The sequence below is a fragment of the Plasmodium knowlesi genome, assembly GCF_000006355.2.
Source record: "Plasmodium knowlesi strain H genome assembly, chromosome: 13".
Lineage (NCBI taxonomy): Eukaryota > Apicomplexa > Aconoidasida > Haemosporida > Plasmodiidae > Plasmodium > Plasmodium knowlesi.
This window is the reverse complement of record NC_011914.2, coordinates 2,212,392-2,231,444: the sequence shown is the minus strand read 5'-3', so window position 1 is coordinate 2,231,444 and position 19,053 is coordinate 2,212,392. Positions and strand designations below refer to the sequence as shown.

Below are 19,053 nucleotides of genomic sequence, written 5' to 3'. Positions count from 1 at the left end.
CAGGCTTATTCCCCTTACTGGTAATAACCTGTTTGCACACACAAAAAGGAGAGGTATAACACTGTCTATACCCTCTAGGGGAAGTGGGGGGAAGGTATAACCCACTCCGTTGCTTCTGACAAATGGAGGAACTCCTCACCACCCTGCTAGACGTTTACAATTTGAACAAGCTAACGGGAGGAGGATCCTCTAAAGCAACTCCCTCCTCTCCTTTCTACCTTAATTCAGCCATACATATGTGAAAATTACACGTCACGCACAAACTCGTGTATACACATGTATGTACTTTTTAACTGGGTGAAAAAAAAAAAAAATTAACGCAACTTGCGCATAAAATAGTGTATTCACCCTCCTTTTATTAACTGCTACCTCCGATGGTTTATTTTCACGTTCACATGACGGGTCTCTCACTTAACACAGAACCCTGGTCTGAGCAAGAACAATGTCACGCTGACATGATGTTCATACGAGGACGTACTCTCGTATATCTTCATATAAAACATGCAGTTATGCATATGCTTGTGTACATGCAAAAATATATCATGCGCAATCTCGAATGCCCTTTTTTTTTTTTTTTTTTCGATGCAAAAATAAAAGGGCTTCTTCTCCGCAGAAAAGATCAATTCGTTTGGAAATAAAAATACGCACGAAAATGCAAATATAAAATGTGGAAAAAAATGTAATTCAAACATGTGAACAAAAGTGACACTTCAATAATTTCCAAATGGTATAATGTAACAAAAAAAAAAAAAAGAAAAAAAGAAAGGAAAGGAAAAAGAAAGGAAAAGAAAAGAAAAGAAAAAGAAACGGTACAGAAGGAAAATTTATTTGAACTAATCTTTATTTCTTAAAAAAATAAAGGCACCACAAGGGTCAATTTATTTTTTTCCTTTCTGAAAATGCGTCCTCACCTATGCATATTTACCCGACGCGCATATATTCGCCATTGATCAGACCACACTATACCGTGGAAGTATGCAATATATAGTAAAATTTTAAAAGGCTGAAATGTGTCAAGCACAAATTTTATTGTCGCACATGTGGTAAGTGCTAAAATGCCTCATTTGACGTAAGAATAAAGAGCATAGCATTTGTTTAAATCCCGAGGGGAAGAAACCCGGCTTGACGTCTAACCCGTAACACATCGCTTGTGTAATGGCAGGCGCACCTCTTGGGCCTTTTCGCTGCGATTGGGTCAAATATACTAAGGTCTTCCCTTGTTAGTTTTAATCACAGTTGGTGGTTTTTCCCTTTTTATAGAACTACCAATTTTTATATCCCCATCCATCAATTCCGTTCAGTGATAGATTCAAGTTCTCAATTCGCTCACATAGGGCATTACACATGTTGCTTAAAAAAATTACACATTGGGTTGCAATCAAATTAAAAGGGAAAGGGAACCCCTATTTTGACTCCACTTGAGAGGTACTCCAAGGATTGCACATCATCTGCATAAGCGTATATATTTGTGCACACATTGAGATGTGGTAAAATCAATAACCCCCGAATTTTTGAACGTACCCTGATACTTTGCCAATTTTTCCCCTTTTTATTATCCCCTGTGGATTCACAATTTTACATACACCCAGATAAGATAAAGACTAACAAGCTTCTTCTGTGAAGCGGCATCTGGAGAACGGACCTGTGACAAGGCAATCTACATGTATATTTATGTGTACACATGATAATCCTCTCTTTGCTATGTCATGCGCTATGCACATTATTCCCCATAGCACACGATTCACTTGTGTGTACGCACTACATGGAGTGTCATTTTTAGCAAAAGCATATAAGACCGTTAGTGGACCATGACTTAAAAAAAAAAAAAAAAAAAGGACACACCCATCAATCGGGAAAAAGAGAAAAAAAACAGAATTAAATTTTTGCATTCACCATTTTTGAAAACAGTAACAACCCTTAACACAGAAAAAAATAATTGGCGCAGCCATGAGGCGATTGTCTACTACTAAGGGAAAGAAGAAACGGGTTAAAAGGATAAAAAAAAAAAAAAAAAAAAAATTGAAAGCAAAATGGAAAAAGGTAAAGGAGAAACAAAGTGGACCTTCCCCCATAAGGATGGTAAGGCGACAAAAGTAGCTTGTCAACAAATAATACATTGAGTATATTTCTCATTCCAACTATTGCAGTTAATTATCTTCGTTTGTGTGTATACCTTCTTTTACTTCCTCGTACCGAACCTCCTTTGCAATCGCATGAAGATGAGGAAGACGCTCCTCCCGACATAAACGTATGCATAGGCGTACATATAATCTCTTGCATACATTTTAAGAGACTTCAACACGTAACACACCTACGGGAATTTGTGTTACCCCTTCAATCTGAATGTGGAAGTTATGATTCAATAAAAGTTCCAAAGATGGAATAAATTCAAAGGTTTCATACGTTCAGATTATTCTATTCAAATCATGAAATGTTCTTTTTTTTCCTCGTCCATTTTTTAAAAAATAGTAAATTTTTCCTAAGGATAAAAATACTCACTGTACCTCAACTCTTAGCAACGGGATTGTTAAATAATTGCGATTAATGATCATAATCATTATACGCTTCTCAAAATTGATTTGTCGTGTTTATTGGCGCTTTAAGGTATACTTCTTTTCTTACCATAAGTAATAATAAATAGGCACTTCTGCCTCTAATCCGTATTGCGATTTTTTTTTTTTTTTTTTTTTTTTTTTTTTTTAAATGACTCCCTGTCTAATGTGTAAAAATACAGAAGCGTCAATCTTTTGAAGAAGCATAGGCCCAAACCTTCACCGCCATCTTTGTGCCTTACTAAAAGTTTTGCTTCATACTTTTGCAGTGAAAACAGCCTATTTTGAAGAGCCCTGAAAGTGTAAGGATTATCGGTAAGTGAGTGTACACTTATATACGCTCACTTACCTACCTGCGCATGTGTCCAATTTTGAATGATGCACATTTGGAAAGGAGACTGCTCCCCCTGCTTCTTCGAGTCTCCCTCTCTTTGTATAAACGCTCTACGAGGAGCCCCCCAACACCTGCTATTCATATTTTTGAAGAACGATAAAAAATTTACCCGTCGCCCATTGTGAAAAAGCCTAAAGATAAAAATGCACATTATCATGTGCAAATTATGGCCTTAACGTAATGTAATTGAAAAGGTTGCTCACATTCCCCCTTGTCTCATTCCGAACTGTGCATCAGTAATTGGTGTAGGTGGAATTCGGTAGTCTACCTTCATGTGCGACACATTTTCTTGGGTCACCTTTGATTTTTTCTTTCAACCCTACTTCACTCAAAGTGAGCTACGCATTTGTGTCTCTTCCACCGAAGAAAAGAATTCCCACGATGAATAAGTACATGAGTTCGAGTAGCACCATTTTGAATAATAAAAAGAATGTAGAAAACGCCATAAAAACGAATCTGGTAGCTCAAAAAACAATCGAGGGGAATAAAAATACAAAGAATGAAGAAATTTACTCCGAAATAAAAAAGAATTTGTTAAGATTAGAGAAGGTATTTCTAGACAATGTACTTTTACAAGTGAAAAAAAAAACTACGGCTGGCACCAAGAACTCCATTGAGAAATCAGCCATAAATGAATTAAATAAGTACAAGAAAAATATCGAACTGCTAAAGAGCAAAGTAAGCATAGAAGACAATACGGACAAAATAGTTAAGCTAGAAAACAAATTAAAAGAAAATGAAGAAATATTACAAAAACTAAATAATGATAAGGAAGGGCTGGAAAATATTTCCAAGCAACAGCTAAAAGCAATAGATGAAATTTGCCTAAACGAAACGCAACTGTCCATACAAACAAAATATGAAGAAATCAGACAATTAAAAGAAGAACTGATGAAATTAAAAAATACCTATATGGAAAATGAAAACATTTTGAAAAAAAAGCAAGAACAGTTAGTCAACATAGACAGTCAGTTAAAGAAAAAAATCTTCGCTATTAAAAATGCAAAAAGTAGCAACAACGGAACGAACGTCAATGCTAACAGTAGCAATGTCTCCACAGTGAATAACACAAAAAGTATCTCGAATTACCAAATTCAAACGTTGAAAGCTCAAATAGATATGATAAATGATAATATAAATGCCGACGCTCAGAGCTATGAGGAAAAAATATCCGAACTTGAGAGCAACATCAAGTCGTCTGAGAATGACATTGAGTTTTTAAATTCGCAAATCGCAGAAATAAAGAAGGTGAGAAAAAAAAAAAAAAAAATGTGCGTGTGTTACTGCTTAGGCAACAACTCCAAATGCGCATTTGCACACATGTCCTCATTTCCTCCACCTCTTCTTTCAGAACATCGAGAATGTCACCTTGGAGATAAAAAAAATGAGAAAGCAGAAGAAGTAAAAGTAACTTCAGCAGAACAGTAACATCTTCTCTTCGTTTCTAGCCAATACCGCAGAAGGAGGAAAAAAAAGGGAAGAAAAGGCAGTCGTCTGCACAACATCCAAAGAAATACGGCACAATTCTACATGTACTGCTCCTATTTTATTTACTCCTCATTTTTTTTTTTTTTTTTTTTTTTTTTTTTTTTTTTTTTAAGAACTAGCCAAAAAGGCTTCGCTACATTTTTTAAATACTTCAAAAAATTGATGATAACCTATTTGCCGTCAACTTTCGTCTTTTCAGAAATGACAAAAAAAAAAAGAAAGAAAAAAGCCGAATTGATATGCCAAACTAGTATAGCGGCTAAATCGTAAATAGGGAAATAAAAAAGAAAAAAATGACAAAAAAAAAAAAAGAAAAGAAAAAAAGCTGCGCAAAGATGGGTACTGGTTAGACGAATAATAGGGCTACGACAAACAATTATTATTCGTGTGTGTAAAACCCTTAAAAAACTATCCCATAGGACGAATTAAAAAAAAAAAAAAAAAAAGCAGCGGAGCACATGTTATTATACAAAAGGTACTGGAAGCGATACATATCAATATATGCACATATACGGGTTTATGCGGGGGGGGGGGGGGGGGAAAAAACTTGGTCCCCTCTCCGTGACCCACCTATTGAGTTTTCCTATATCTCCTGTACCAACTGAGGGTAGACTCGGTCAGGACACCGCTGGTCCTTCTTTCGTTCAAAATGGAACGAAAGTTTACATAGTCATCGAGGGAGTGACAATTATTCAGTAAGTCTCTCAAATCAGTGTGCACTTGAAAATACTTATATAACATTTTGAACAAATGTCCCTTTAAATATTTTGGGTTAGACTCGTATTGTAAAAACAAATCGTAATACTCATTCACGATATCCACTGCGTGGACATTTTGGTTTGAAAAAAAATAAGGTTTTTCGAGTAATATTTCTGCACACATAACTGCGTCAGCCTTAGTATAATTTAGGCATTTTTGTACATCTTCAAAATGTTCAATGGATCCATTAGCTATTATTGGGATGTTTAATCTTTCCTTGATTATTTTAATAATTTCATAATCACACTCTTTGATATTTACGCCTTTTTCCTCCTTTGTCCTTCCATGAACAGTAATCATTTTGACATTACGACTTTGTAAATCATAACAAAGGTTTAACGTTTTCTGATAATCTTGGTCAATTTTTCTAATCTTACATGTAATTGGGATGTTGCAGTTATTCGTTATGTCTGACACTAAGTTCACCACTTCGTCGTGCTTATGTAGTAAGAAGGCTCCATAATTTCCCTTTTTGGCAATTTGCTGCGGACAACCTAAATTCAGATCAACAGCGTTCACGTCATTCTTAATATACTCAATTGCGCTTAAAATAATTTTTGAATTGTTCCCACAGAACTGTGCAATTACAGGTTCATCTTTTTTGCAACTTTGAAAATAACCTTTCCTATATTTTTCATGCTCTACAAAATTTTTTGCATGTAACATGGGGGTAAAAGCCAAGTGACAGTTGTAATTTCTGCATAGCAATCGAAATGCTAATTCGCTCAAGTCAACCATGGGAGCTAAAACATGCTTGGGTTTTCCTATTTGTTCCCAAAACGTTTTTTCATACTCCTTTTTCTGTACAAGTTCGTCCGATTCTTCTTCTTTCATTTTGCGTCTGTTCTGATGATACAAATGGGGCGTCTTGCGAAGGTGGAAATTGCATATAAAATTTTGACTACCAGATGTTGCACATAGATTTCTGCAAACAATTTCTTGCTTTGGGGTTGGGTCAAAATATGTGGGGAGTGGGGGGGGAGATTCAACTTTTTATGGCATCACGGCTTTTTCCTTCAAGTTCATTCCTATGATCGCCCTTTTTCTAGTAAGAAGAATTAGATCTCATGCGATCACTTTTTCACACATGCTGTAGTTTCCACCTTTGCCCAACAACTGCGCGCCCATAATTTAATATATATTCCTATGGTCCACCTGAATTCCCCTTTCAATGCAGGTCAAATAGATTAGGATGGTACACGTGCGCATTTACTAGCTTAGTCAAGATGGTTCGCATATTTCCTTGCTGCCAATTACCATTATATCGTTACAGCTTACATTTTAACTGCTACTTTTATGTTCGTAGGAAGGTATTCATCCACGTGAACAACATACAGGCATATGTTTATTTATGTGCCATTCTTCCGCGTGGCAGTAAAAATCAGTATATGATGCTCTTCAAATTACAAATAATTTTAAAAAAGTTTTAAAAGAAAAAAATTGCTATAAAAGATGAACACACAAATTGAGCAAAAAAATTAGGAATGGATAAATTATTCGCAAAAATAGCCAAAACGGATGGCCCTCCAAAGGTGTTGAAAAAAACGCCAAAACGACTTCACTTTATATTGTGGCGAAAATTTTGTTTTCTCTTTTTCCTTCGCGTAGGAAAATTTCTGCTGCTAGTGCAGTTGTGGGCAAAAATGATGAAACAGGGACAGAAATAAATAGGCTTTCCACTGGGAATGCTTCAACAAAAAAAGGAAAATTGTATTAATAAGTAAAAGGAACGCATAGAATTGATAATGCAAACGACATGAACGTTGTTATTTGCTTATGCGAACCAACACGGCATGGGCTCTTTTGTACATATATTTACGCAGAACAAGCGTAAATTTGAAGAAGATCATGAGCGGGCGCACTTCCTTCCCGTTTCTCTAAGAGGCACAAAAGTGCCCAACGGGAATAATTTTAAAGTGACGGGTAAACACGTCAAAGGGTTAAACAAAATTTTGACAAAATAAAAAAAAGGCAACTTTTCGAAGTCGCATAATATGAAGCTAGAAGTGTGTGTGGGGGGGCACCTTGGTACATAACAAATGGAGCATTTACCCCTAATGGATACCATCCTCTATTGTGGTGTGCTTCCAGTAATTTATTAATCCGATATCTAAAAATGGAGGAAAGAAAAAATAATGTGATTTATCAGGGGGTACGTATTATTGAAGTGTGCTTCCCTAAGGGAGAAAAAATCACATCACACGACCTGTCGCGAAACAGAGCAACGGCTTAGCAGTCAAGCGAGGCACGAATTCTACATTACCCATTGGTTGTGCGCCATCAAAGAAGGTATGGCAGTCAAGGGTGACAACTTCTCCAACCAACTTCCCACGATCTGTTAATTTAATCTGATGCAAATGGCCCGCACTCCTATCGACAAAAAGTATACACTCATCTCCATCAACTGATAAAAAGATAAAAGATAAAACCTCCTGCTGAAGCGGAAAAAATGAAATTTCTTCCTTGTTAAAAGTTAACAAATGATTTCCATCTGCATCATGCGTTAAGGGGATGATTAAGATTCCTTTCAAATTTTCTGCAGTGGCGTAGATTGTCCAAGTGCTTTCCTTAAAAATCAACGTGTTGATAACAAATTTATATTTTTTCAAATGGGGAGAATTACTAAAAGGCTCCTTCAACTGTGCCAGTTTACACACAAAGGGGGCGTCAAAACATATCGTGTCGATAACTTCCTTGGTCTTAATGTCCCACATGTGGAGGTAGCAATCCGCGGCGGCAGAACAGAACATCTTAGAATTTATCAGAACGATGGACGTAATAAATAATTTGTGATTTAAATAAAAGTTGTATATCTTGTTTATTTTCTTATTTTTCACAACTCTGATTTTTTCATCTCGATCTCCTATTATTAAAAAGTTGCTGTCGTAATGTAGCGCTACGACTGCAGAGTTGCATGTGAGGATTGGGTACATCAACATTTCGTTTTGGAAGCACTTGGAGTAGTGACGCTCCAATTTTTCCTTCACCTGGGCGAGCTTTCCTTCCTCGCGAGGGCGTGTCTCTAAAGGGAACGTCTCACGAGGGAACGTCTCACGAGGGAACGTCTCACGAGGTAGTGATTTTCCGGACTGCCCTTCGTCACCTTCTGTGTACCCCCCTTCTGCTTTATCATCTTCTTCTTCGCCTTCTTCATGCTCTTCCCCCTGAAGCATGCGCTCGAAATTATTCATGAAAATCAAATCCTCGTCCTTTTCCTGAATGTCGTTCAGCGAATCCTGCAGGTAGCTCAATTTTGTGATGCAACTGGAGTGGCTCTCCGTTGGAACATCCTCCCCTGTTGGAGTCTTTCCAACCGTTGAGACTTCCCCCATGGCGAAGGACCCGTGCGCCACCAAATTGAGGTCAAACAAGTACACATCCCCATACTTGTCAATAAAAATTATTTCAAACTTCTTATCCTCTTCCTGTACATATTTTAAAAAGAACGCCTTGACGATTTTTTTCTTATGCACAATTTTGTGCCACACGGACCATTGCTCATCATAAATCACTATAATTTTATCGTCACCAGTTGTCAAGAAATATTTTTTATTTCCATTTTTATTAACATCTAATGATCTAATAACACTTTGATGCTCATCGATTTTTTTCACAAATTTTTTTTCCTTGAGGGAATAAAATATTAGACTGCTACCATAAGCGTAGATGACCTGGTCGTTGTGTAACAGTATTGGCGAGTTGGCAATGCTTGGGTAAATGTATTTTTTTTCTTGTTCGTCTAGGGGATTCTCATTTGCTTCGTTCTCCGTGGGGGTAGACCGGCTTCCATATTTTCGTTTTCTCATTTTAAAGCAGTTTAATAGTATTTCAGGTGGAAATTCCGCTTCGGGGGATTATTACATGTCATGCGTGAAAGGATACCACTTGGGGTTATATACCTTTTTGCACATGCTCACTGGAGGAGAAGGCTATGGCCTATACGCCCTGCTCCTGCTTCGGTGCGTAGCCCCTCCAATTAATTCTATCACCTAAAGCTAGGGAGTAGGTCCCTGTGGCCAAACTTCCCGAATACGCGTGGGATAAACAAAAGGGAAAAATAGAGCGAGGTATTATTCACGCTACAAGGAACACTTTCCTTTTTTCGCGTTCGCCACAGTATTAAGAATGTGATGATTTTCACACGAACAAGTAAAAAAATTAACTATAAATTTGTTCTGTACTTTTCAAGTTGGTTAAAAGAAAAGAAAAAAAGTAATTGCCGGGGGATTTCCTCAAAAGGATGTGCTCTTTCTTTCTATGAATACATTTTAATGACAAAAAGTGGGCAACCTCTGTACATTCTTGCATCTATGTATATATATGTTGGTAAATATCCAAGGGTTTCTTTTTATTATTATTTTTTTTTTTTGTTTTTGTTTTTTTTTTTTTCTCTTTCCCTAGATGTTCCCAGAAAAGCTGCGCATAAGGTGAACATGCAAATATTCTCCGTAATTTTTTTTTTTTTTTTTTTTTTTTTTTCCTCCGTTTTTTTGCCTAACCAGGGGATTTTCTCCTCATTCGCTCTACTCGCTTCAAGTCCTTCCTTTTTATAATAAATTTATCTTGAATGCTGTTGGGACCATTCTGGCTTATATTTCCCCATTCTGCACACCTCAAAATGGTAGTTTTTTTTTTTTTTTTAACACGCTAGGTTAAATTGAAAAAAAAAAAAAAAAAAAAAAAAAGGCAACACTTATTCGAGCTTACTAAATTTGGAGAAGTCTTCACATGAAGAGTGAAACTCTTGGCTCATTCGTCGATAAACATAAAAAGATGGAATAAGGTATAGCAGAAATAAACCACATACCATTCTTGTCACGATACCTTCAAGATAACTAATTTTTCAAGATGACATTGAAGGTACAGGGCAATCGCGCGGGGAAGATATAACGATGTATATGCGGAACGGTGATCCACAAATAGGAGGACAAGCATATGCCTGAGCGGAAACTCGCTGAAGGTATAAGTGTGCACATATACATGTACACATGTGTGTACGTGTGTGTACTTATTTGTGCCTGTGGGAGTGCCCTAGCCCCTTTGCACCCCCGAACATCTCGACCCACCAATTTGACAGTTATGAAAACGAAAAGGGCCTCATTCATAGCTATCTGCGCATGGTTCCTTATCGAGACGTTCTCCTCTGTGAGAAAGAAAAGAATTCACAGCATCCCATATTATCCAACAGACAAACGCACGCATGACATTAAAGTCGTTGCAAGGAGAAATAAATTTGTGAGGATAAAATTTCGAGACAATGCTTCGTCTCCTCAGGATAGACGATTTCCCTACCTTTTTCTCAATCGAAATGTCATTACATATGTACAGTTAGGAGAATCAAGAAAGCAACGTTCACCTAATGGTAATGCGTTGCTCCAGGACAACCGCGCTAGAGGAAACGTACGGGCCACAAAGTTATTCGTGAGGAGGAAAAACGTAGGAAATACCACTGAAGAATCGACAAGCGCAGAAAAGGATGAAGTGGTAAAGGGGAAAGTAAAGACCCGCCGGGGAAGGCAAAAAAAGGAGAAGAGCCTCACATTGGAGAATGAAGGCGGTGCTGCAGCGAGTGAGGACATATCCACCTGTGAAGGGGTAGTGGAGGGAGGGGAGGATGTGAGGGCGGTTAAAGGGAATGAAAAGGGAGAAAGGAAGAAGGGCGAAAAAAAAAACACAAAGAAGGGTACCAAAGAGATCGCTAAAAGGGGTGTCAGAAAGATCGCTAAGAGGGGCACAAACAGAGGGGAAAACCCGCAGGGAGAACCCCTTCACCGAACCACCACCTCGGGGGAATCCAATGAAGACCAGTTTGACGAAAACGAGGCGCTCGAATATTTTGCGGACGAGTTTTCCATGGAAGACGAAAAAGAGGAAAATACGGCACGGGAGAATAAGGGACGCAGAAAGGGAAGTCAAAAGGGAAGCAAATCTATCGGCAAGAAAGAAGAAGAGGAAGAAAACTCGGAGGATAATTTCTCGCCAAAGGAAGAGAAGGATCCCCTCGCAGAGAAGGAAAAACTGGAGAGGGAACGCAAAATCGAGTTCATCAAAAAGGTAGAGTTCATGCTCCAGGAAGAGGAAAAAAATGAAAAGCTTTACGAAGAGCGAGAAGACATTGAAAAGCTGAAGTTCGGTGAGAAGCCCCCGCCGGGAAGCCAAGAATTCATGGATACGATTTTAAAAAATGTGCACACAGAGAAGCCGATCAATGTACCAAATTCATCAACTCAAACGGAGAAATACGACCTCAGGAAGAAACACCTTTTTTACGAACTTCTCCGAATTAGCAACTCCAACAGTTTCCACACACAAAAAATATACACCCACAACGATTTAATATATGGAATGAAGTACAGAAAGTTGGGAGAGAGCAATCTGTGCGTAAGTGAACTGTGTGTAGGAACGAACATGTACGAAAATGAAAACTTCATCAGCAAGGACGATGTGAATGTACTACTCAATATGGCATTTTACGAATACGGAATAAATTTTTTTGATATTTCTGAATATGACCCATTTCCACATGACCCAATCAGCTACAAAAAGGCGAAAAATAGAAACATGAATTTATTCCTCAAAGATAAGAAAAGAGAAAACATCATCATAAATTTACGAATGTGTTCCTCAAGAAATGTGGACAAAATAACCAATGGAGAATATTATCTAAGTTGGATTATGGAAGGTATGAAAGATGACACTCCTACATTTTACAACATAGAAGAAAGGCTAGATAAAATTCTAAAAAATTTGAATACCAACTATGTGGATATATTAACCATTGATATGCCTGAACGGTATATACCAAATGGTGCAAAAGGGGAAGACACTTACATATGGGGGTTTGAAAATTTGAGTTCTTCAGAAGATACACAAAATGGAAAAGAAGTTATGTCGATAGAAGAACAGTTTCACATATTGGAGAAGTTGATTCTCAAAGGGAAGGTACGACATATCGCTGTTTCCAACGAATCTGTTTGGGGAATATACCAGTGGTGTAGTTTGGCAAAAAAAAAAAAAAAAAAATTTATGAAAATTGTGTGTGCACAAAATTTGTACAATTTGTTACATAGAAATGAGGTAGAATCATCTGGTCTTGTAGAAATGATTTTGCGAGAAAATTTTAATGTACCGCTAGTTCCTTATGGGTTGCTAGCGGGGGGAATACTGACGGGGAAGTATTTAGACCCGGAGAGGTATCACACTATGGGCCCCGACACCGTCCTAGGGGATGATCAGCTCGATCACGACTTAGATGATTCTAAAGGAAACAAAGCCGAAGATTACGGTTATTTATCGTACGGACCAAGAAATGGTCGATGCAATAAATACCCCTATCTATACAAATCACACAGGTGTGTGTGGGCTCAAGACGCGACAGCCGAATATATGAAGTTAGCTAGATCACACGGCATGTCCCTAGCCCAGCTGAGCTTAAGCTTCGTTTATAGTAGACCATTTGTTGCTTCCTCCATAATTGGCCCCAGAACCATAGGTCAGTTAAAAGATTCCGTTCTTGCGCTTAACTATCCCATGTATCAACACACAGAGTGGGATTTGCATGAAATTTTCTTACGATATAGAGGATGCACCATGGATGGAAATACAATTCTTAATAGTCTTAAGGACCCAAACAAAACTAGCCAAACGGCTTTCTACAAAAGTGCAAATATCCCTATCCTGAGTGGAGGCACCCACTGGAATAATTACCCCCTCCCATTTTTTAACAAAAGGTATGAGTACACCGATATGAAAGAAGAACACGATCGAATAAAATCCACCTTTGGATTGAATGACCAACCAAATGATTCAAACTTCATCAGTGCCCGCATATGGGTCGAAAGGGAAAAAAAAAAAGGAGAATACTTCGCTCTGAAGGAGAGCAAATTGTTCGAGTGGGATAAATACAAAATATACAAAGGAGTAATGACCAAATTAAGTAACAAAGAAAAGTACCTCTATGATACATCCGACTTCCATTTCTACTATAAGGGTAACAAAATTTCGGTGGTCCCTACCGATGACGAAATTTCCAACTTTTATGAAAACCGAGAAAAAATGAAGAAGGTCATCACCCAAACTATAAATGATTGCCAAGAGTTGTATCAGTATCAAGAACAGTTGGGCCAGGAAATGCCAGACATTTTTAACAACCTCAATATCGACCTGATTTATAAACAACTGTTGAACAGACACAACATTAACCCTTTGGATAAGGACGAACTGAATTCCATATACCAATATATGAAGATGACTCCTGCGGAGTTAAAGACGGAGGATTTCTGGTATATTTACAAGTATAACCCGCTCGACACTTCCTTTGCCTTCCGCACGGGAACAGAGCCATGAGTGAGTGGAGCAACTAGTACAAGGGAGGATCGATCTTTTGTGTTTCTAGGAAGAGACTCCCCCAATTTTTGTCCACTCCCTAACCCTAGTCGAACGAGGGGACTATTTCACTACGCTTAGCCAGTGGATCCTTTTTCCTATTATCATTTTTATCAGGAACGCGATGGTGCCCTCCTTAAAAGGCTCATCCGTCCCTTATATTTTCCCTTTTTTTTTTAGTGACAACATTTATTCAGTTATTATATTTTTTTTCCATGCATAACTCTGTTTATGCATTTCCGTTTCGCGTTGCGTTTTTTTAATTTCTTATTTTTTCTATATACGATATTTCGCGTGTTTACCGCTATGATGTAGAAACTTACACTGCGATTCGAATAGTGGGGGCAATCAACCGGTGGGAACCGCTCCAACTGCGATTCGCGCTTTGCGAAAATTTGTAACAACTCTTCTGCTAGTTGTGGAAATCCACTTCATTAATCTATGAGCGCATCTTCTTACCATAAACAACGGTACATGAATACTTCTCCAAGGAGGACTCACCACCCCCCGAGTTGACTTGTTCTATTTCTTCTTCGCTTAGGAGGGGCGTGCACATGTTGGGTGGTAATTCGGTTACGTCGTTATACCTGTGTGCGATGGGTGGGATGACATCTATGTAGAGGTGCGCACAGAGGAATGATGATGAAGAGGGAGACACATGTGTATGCACAATGATACAAATATATATATGTATTTATATATATTTTCCCTTTTTTGTGACACCTTCCATCCCACTTACATCACTACCGTGTCAGGGTCGTACTTGTTCCTTTTCCTCAAGTGGGCGGTTTCATTATTCGATTGGCTTCCACAGCTCTGTTCATGGGTAGGGATATTTCCACCCAAGTGGGTACACCCTACCTTCCGATCAACTTCCCCTTCCGTGGTGATGCCTTGCTTCGTTACGCCAATCGCAGTGCCCACTTCCACCTGCAAATCTTCACCTTCATCAGACTCATCCTCATCATTATCATTCAGAACTAATCTGTCGCTTTCTCCATCACTTTGGTAATCCTCAGAATTGCCTTCGTTCAGTTGTACGTTTGAAGAAGTGGACAGGGCACTCTTCTCTTGACTTATAAAATAATTCACATGTGTCTTCCCCGCGATCTGCTTGTTCACGCTAGTGAGGGTCCTTAGACAATGCACAAAAGGGATTCCCCTGTGCTTGAAGGAGTTTACACTTGGGCCCTTGTCTACAAGTGGTTAGGGTGGGAGAAATATGCAGTTGTGAGGGAAAAGAATGAAGAACATGTAATTGCACAGATGATGAAAAAGAAACACCAGTGGAACAACATTGCAATGCAACGTCATCTTGGTAATATTGCTATCCATTTTTTTCTTTTTTAATAGTAACATGATGCTAGGAGGTGGTGCCAAGTGCAACTGCGGGTACTGATGCGGAGTGCCATTTCTACAGGCTAACGGGACGCACGTTGTATGAAGTATACGTGTATGTTTGGCTATAAGCCCATACTAGAGGTGACATAAAAAAATTAACCCTCTTTTTATACCGTAACTGTTATTTACATTGTTCCTTAAATTTATAGCCCTCTTCCGTTAATTTTGCAAAATGTGTTAAGTGATACTTCGAAAAAAGTGCATCTACAAAATTGCAGCAATTGTATACTCTTCAATTTTGAATTTTTTTTTTTTTTTTTTTTTTTTTTTTTTTTTTTTGGAGGGAAATAGGCAGTGTTATAGCGGTGGGTTTTTTAAAATTAAAATGCATAGCCCCTTTTGGAAACCACTGCGCGCTGCATTATTCCTATGTGCGCAAAGGAACCGCACGCGAATATTATTCTGCACGGAGTGAACTTACACATGCATAATGGCAGGTTGAACAAATCCAGGGGCTCAAGCCCGAAGGGGCACATAACCTACTCCGCGCTTATTGATGGCCATATTTCCCCCTGTTTCGCCTTTACAAAATGACACCAGTATTGCAAATTTTTGGAGGATTTTCAAATGACGAAAAGAAATATTGTTAAGCAAAGGACCTTCATCACAATTCGTCACCTTTTTTTGGTCGCCCCTTTTACGCACTCATCATCAATTGAGTTGGCAAGCGGGAGGGATGAATGATCTGCGCGATGCCCTACTTTGTTCGAAGGGGGTAGGCCCCGGTGAAGTGTCAAGAGGGGTTCAGCGTCAGCCATGAAATATGCTTGTCTGCACATATGCCTCTATTTATACATTCCTCGTTTATGTCAAGATCGCTCTTTCTTTTGACACCGAGGTAGGGGGTAGCACAAATGTTACGCTTGCAACGGTTTATTCATCCGAAATCAGGAGGATAACCATTTCGCATTCTCTCCCATGCAAGATGTAAAGAATAAGTTGCTATTGCGAAAGATTGGCATGCACAGGCAGAAGAAGGACAATTACTATGTGAACAAGTAACCAAGGGGCGAACCGAATGGAGACGACATAACATACGCGTAAAAATGTGCACCAAGAGGGTTTTCCATTCTGTGCTCCCTTGTGGAACAAAATTTCTCCATGTTGGCACACATTCCGGATGATGGTGACAGGGGTTATAGACCCCTTCTATTCGCTCACCTTAGCACGGAACACACTAGATATGTTTGCTCTACACATACACCCCCCCAAAAAAAAAGGCATACGAGCGGAACATTTGTGGAGACTACCCTCTGCGGACAGTGCATAAAAAATGTTAATATAATACCCCAGCCAAGGGGTCATGTTGTTCAAAAGATAAAGTTAATAAATGGGTTATGTCACGAGATCCAATGTTCCTCCTACCACATGCTACTGATGCACATGCCAAAGTGCAAGGTTGTATACACCTACCATATACACACGCCTGTTCCTCATGCAAGAAGGTCTTCCCACACAGGTATTCTTCTCCCACGAAGATAACCCTTGCACGAAGGGGCACCTTCCATCCATACACCCAACGTTGTTCCATGTGCAAATGCATACTACAAAAAAAAAAAAAAAAAAAAAAAAAAATCCCCACCTCATGTTAAAATTGTGATATTAAAAAGTGGTAAAGTAAAATTGAGAAACAATTTCTTCATTCTGTTTTTCCTTCAAAATTTATACTGAAAAATTCAAATTTCCATTTTGTGGATTTCGAAATTTTAGGGAACACTGCGCTCACGTCATGGTTGAAAATTCCTCCACGAAAGGAGAATGGGGGAAAAAAAAAAAAAAAAGAAAAAAAAAAATAGAGAGTTTGCGAAACAAAATTTCGTTGAACGTGGCCCCATTTAATTATTTTTTTATTACCACATATTTTAGTTCACGTTATTTATTTTTTTTTTATTTTGTGCCTTTCCCGCATTGTGTGTTTTTCCCTGTTTTCCTTCCGTTTCCCTTCTCGTTCACGTTTGTTTTTGTTTTTCTCCACCTCCCCTCCTTTTCCGCGTTCCGCATCGAGAATACCTCGCCCACCCACCGCCATACAGCTGTGAGGCCATAAAATCCGACTTTTCTTGAAGCGAAAAAATTTACATACGCACGCAGACCAGCAGTTCCAAAGTGCACACATGTGAAGAGCATACTTCCCACTTATCGGGTCCACTATTCCCGCCACATTCACCTCAATTTATTTCCCCCCGTAAGTTATTCCCATAACGTGCGTTTTGTTTTTAATTCCCAGTGTACCTCCGTTCGTCAGTCGGTTCGTCAGTCGGTTCGCTGGTCGGTTGGTCGCTCCGCTCTTTTGTCTCTTCGTCGAAGGCTCCTTGTGGCAGTGGCACACGAGTCACCCCTTTTTTTCAAAAGGAACGTGTTCACCGGATTGTACACAGGAGGGAAGCCCCCATTTGTACCACCACAGATTCTACATACAAATAGCGCTTGTACCTACACCACCGGTGACCCACAGAATGGTCTTCATCACCATCTCCGACGACAGCAAAATTATAACCAGTCTCGATGTTCACGAAGACACGGAAATTTTCACCATCATCAACATTATCGAAAATGATTTCGCGCTAAATATGAACGAAAATGAATTGACATACAACGGGGCCGCCGTTAACAAGTTCGACACGGTGAAGAAGCTGAATATAAGTGAAGGAGACCTGCTCTTTGTGAGGAAGAAATTAAATCTGGATTTAATCCCCCAAGGAAATTCTAGCACTCAGGCAGGAATGACAGCAGCGGCAGTAGGGGCAGCTTCCAGCTCCACAGGGGCTGGAATTACTCCCACCGGTGCTAGCGGTATAAACTCGAACAGCTTTAACAGTGCGGGAGGAGTAAACAATGCAACGTTTAACGCACTGATGGATCATTTTCGCACCTTCCAAGAGAACGAATACATAAAGAAAGAAGTGGAAATTTTACTAAACCTAAAAAATGACAGAAGCAGGATGAGTGTCCTACAATTACAAGACAAACAATTGTATGATGCTATAACTAGCCAAGATGTTGAAGCAATAAAAAAAATTGTAAAAGAAAAATTGGAAAATGAAAAAAAAGAAAAAGAAAGAGAACAACGTATGTACGAAAATGCATTGAAAGATCCACTCTCAGAAGATGCACAAAAATATATTTTTGAAAATATTTACAAAAATCAAATAAACTCAAATTTGGCATTAGCCCAGGAACATTTCCCTGAAGCATTTGGAGTTGTTTACATGTTATACATTCCTGTTGAAATAAATAAAAATGTGGTGCATGCTTTTGTCGATTCGGGGGCGCAGTCTAGTATCATGTCCAAGCAATGTGCAGAAAAATGCAACATTTTAAGATTAATGGATACGAGATTTACAGGAATTGCCAAAGGAGTTGGTACCAGATCCATTTTAGGGAAAATCCACATGGTCGACATTAAAATTGGAAACTATTTCTATGCCGTTTCGTTAACCATTATTGATGAATATGACATTGACTTTATATTCGGCTTAGATTTGTTGAGGAGACACCAGTGTCAAATCGACTTGAAGAAAAATGCCCTCGTCATTGAGGATAATGAAATTCCATTCTTGCCGGAGAAGGATATCATTGCTAATTCATCACACAGCATTGACTTCGACGCCATGAAAGAGTCTACGCGTGGGGTCTAATTACGGAGTGGTTAAGAAGCGAGTCGAAAATTCCCACACACACACACACATTTTTCTCCTTGTATGCATCTTTACCTATTTGCGTAATTTGTATAAATTTTCCTTTTTTTTTTTTTTTTTTTTTTCCACACCTGAGGTAAAATTCTCCGTTTCAATTTTCGATTTCCCACGAATGTGCCAACAGTGGATCTTCAATTTTACGTGACACGACCATTTGGTACACCCGAAGAGTGCATCTCCCCCTCGCGTGATCAAGCATCTTCTGTGTAACCAATCAGAAGCCTTTTTTTTTTTTTTTTCTTTTTTATACACATGGAAAAGCGCCCACGCCCAAACTTTACCATGTAGCATGAAAAAACAGTTTCCTAGGTGAAGCACTCCTTCCTCTCTTTGGGATTGCACGTGGGTGGAATTTGTTACGTACCCAATGGAGGTT

The 19,053-nt window shown here is 38.8% G+C and overlaps 6 protein-coding genes across 6 annotated transcripts; 3 read left to right on the top strand and 3 right to left on the bottom strand.

Annotated features, from left to right (window-relative positions):
• Positions 1-3,327: 3,327 nt before the first annotated feature.
• Positions 3,328-4,351, top strand: PKNH_1349600 (conserved Plasmodium protein, unknown function; the record flags this gene model as incomplete). The annotated part of the gene is made up of 2 exons (XM_002260873.1): positions 3,328-4,194; positions 4,298-4,351. The coding sequence occupies 2 exons, from the start codon at positions 3,328-3,330 to the stop codon at positions 4,349-4,351; spliced, it is 921 nt and encodes a 306-aa protein (XP_002260909.1).
• A 653-nt stretch (positions 4,352-5,004) lies between these two features.
• PKNH_1349500 (tRNA-dihydrouridine synthase, putative) lies at positions 5,005-6,027 on the bottom strand (the record flags this gene model as incomplete). The annotated part of the gene is made up of 1 exon (XM_002260872.1): positions 5,005-6,027. The coding sequence occupies one exon, from the start codon at positions 6,025-6,027 to the stop codon at positions 5,005-5,007; it is 1,023 nt and encodes a 340-aa protein (XP_002260908.1).
• A 1,220-nt stretch (positions 6,028-7,247) lies between these two features.
• PKNH_1349400 (WD repeat-containing protein, putative) lies at positions 7,248-8,999 on the bottom strand (the record flags this gene model as incomplete). Its single annotated transcript, XM_002260871.2, has 2 exons — positions 7,248-7,303; positions 7,457-8,999. The coding sequence occupies 2 exons, from the start codon at positions 8,997-8,999 to the stop codon at positions 7,248-7,250; spliced, it is 1,599 nt and encodes a 532-aa protein (XP_002260907.2).
• Positions 9,000-10,128: 1,129 nt separating this feature from the next.
• On the top strand, positions 10,129-13,539 carry PKNH_1349300 (oxidoreductase, aldo/keto reductase-like protein; the record flags this gene model as incomplete). Its single annotated transcript, XM_002260870.1, has 1 exon — positions 10,129-13,539. One exon carries the CDS (start codon positions 10,129-10,131, stop codon positions 13,537-13,539), a length of 3,411 nt encoding a protein of 1,136 aa, XP_002260906.1.
• Positions 13,540-14,017: 478 nt separating this feature from the next.
• PKNH_1349200 (conserved Plasmodium protein, unknown function) lies at positions 14,018-14,990 on the bottom strand (the record flags this gene model as incomplete). Its single annotated transcript, XM_039113590.1, has 3 exons — positions 14,018-14,165; positions 14,318-14,774; positions 14,936-14,990. The coding sequence occupies 3 exons, from the start codon at positions 14,988-14,990 to the stop codon at positions 14,018-14,020; spliced, it is 660 nt and encodes a 219-aa protein (XP_038969963.1).
• Positions 14,991-17,435: 2,445 nt separating this feature from the next.
• Positions 17,436-18,617, top strand: PKNH_1349100 (DNA damage-inducible protein 1, putative; the record flags this gene model as incomplete). Its single annotated transcript, XM_002260869.1, has 1 exon — positions 17,436-18,617. The coding sequence occupies one exon, from the start codon at positions 17,436-17,438 to the stop codon at positions 18,615-18,617; it is 1,182 nt and encodes a 393-aa protein (XP_002260905.1).
• Between the last annotated feature and the right edge of the window lie 436 nt (positions 18,618-19,053).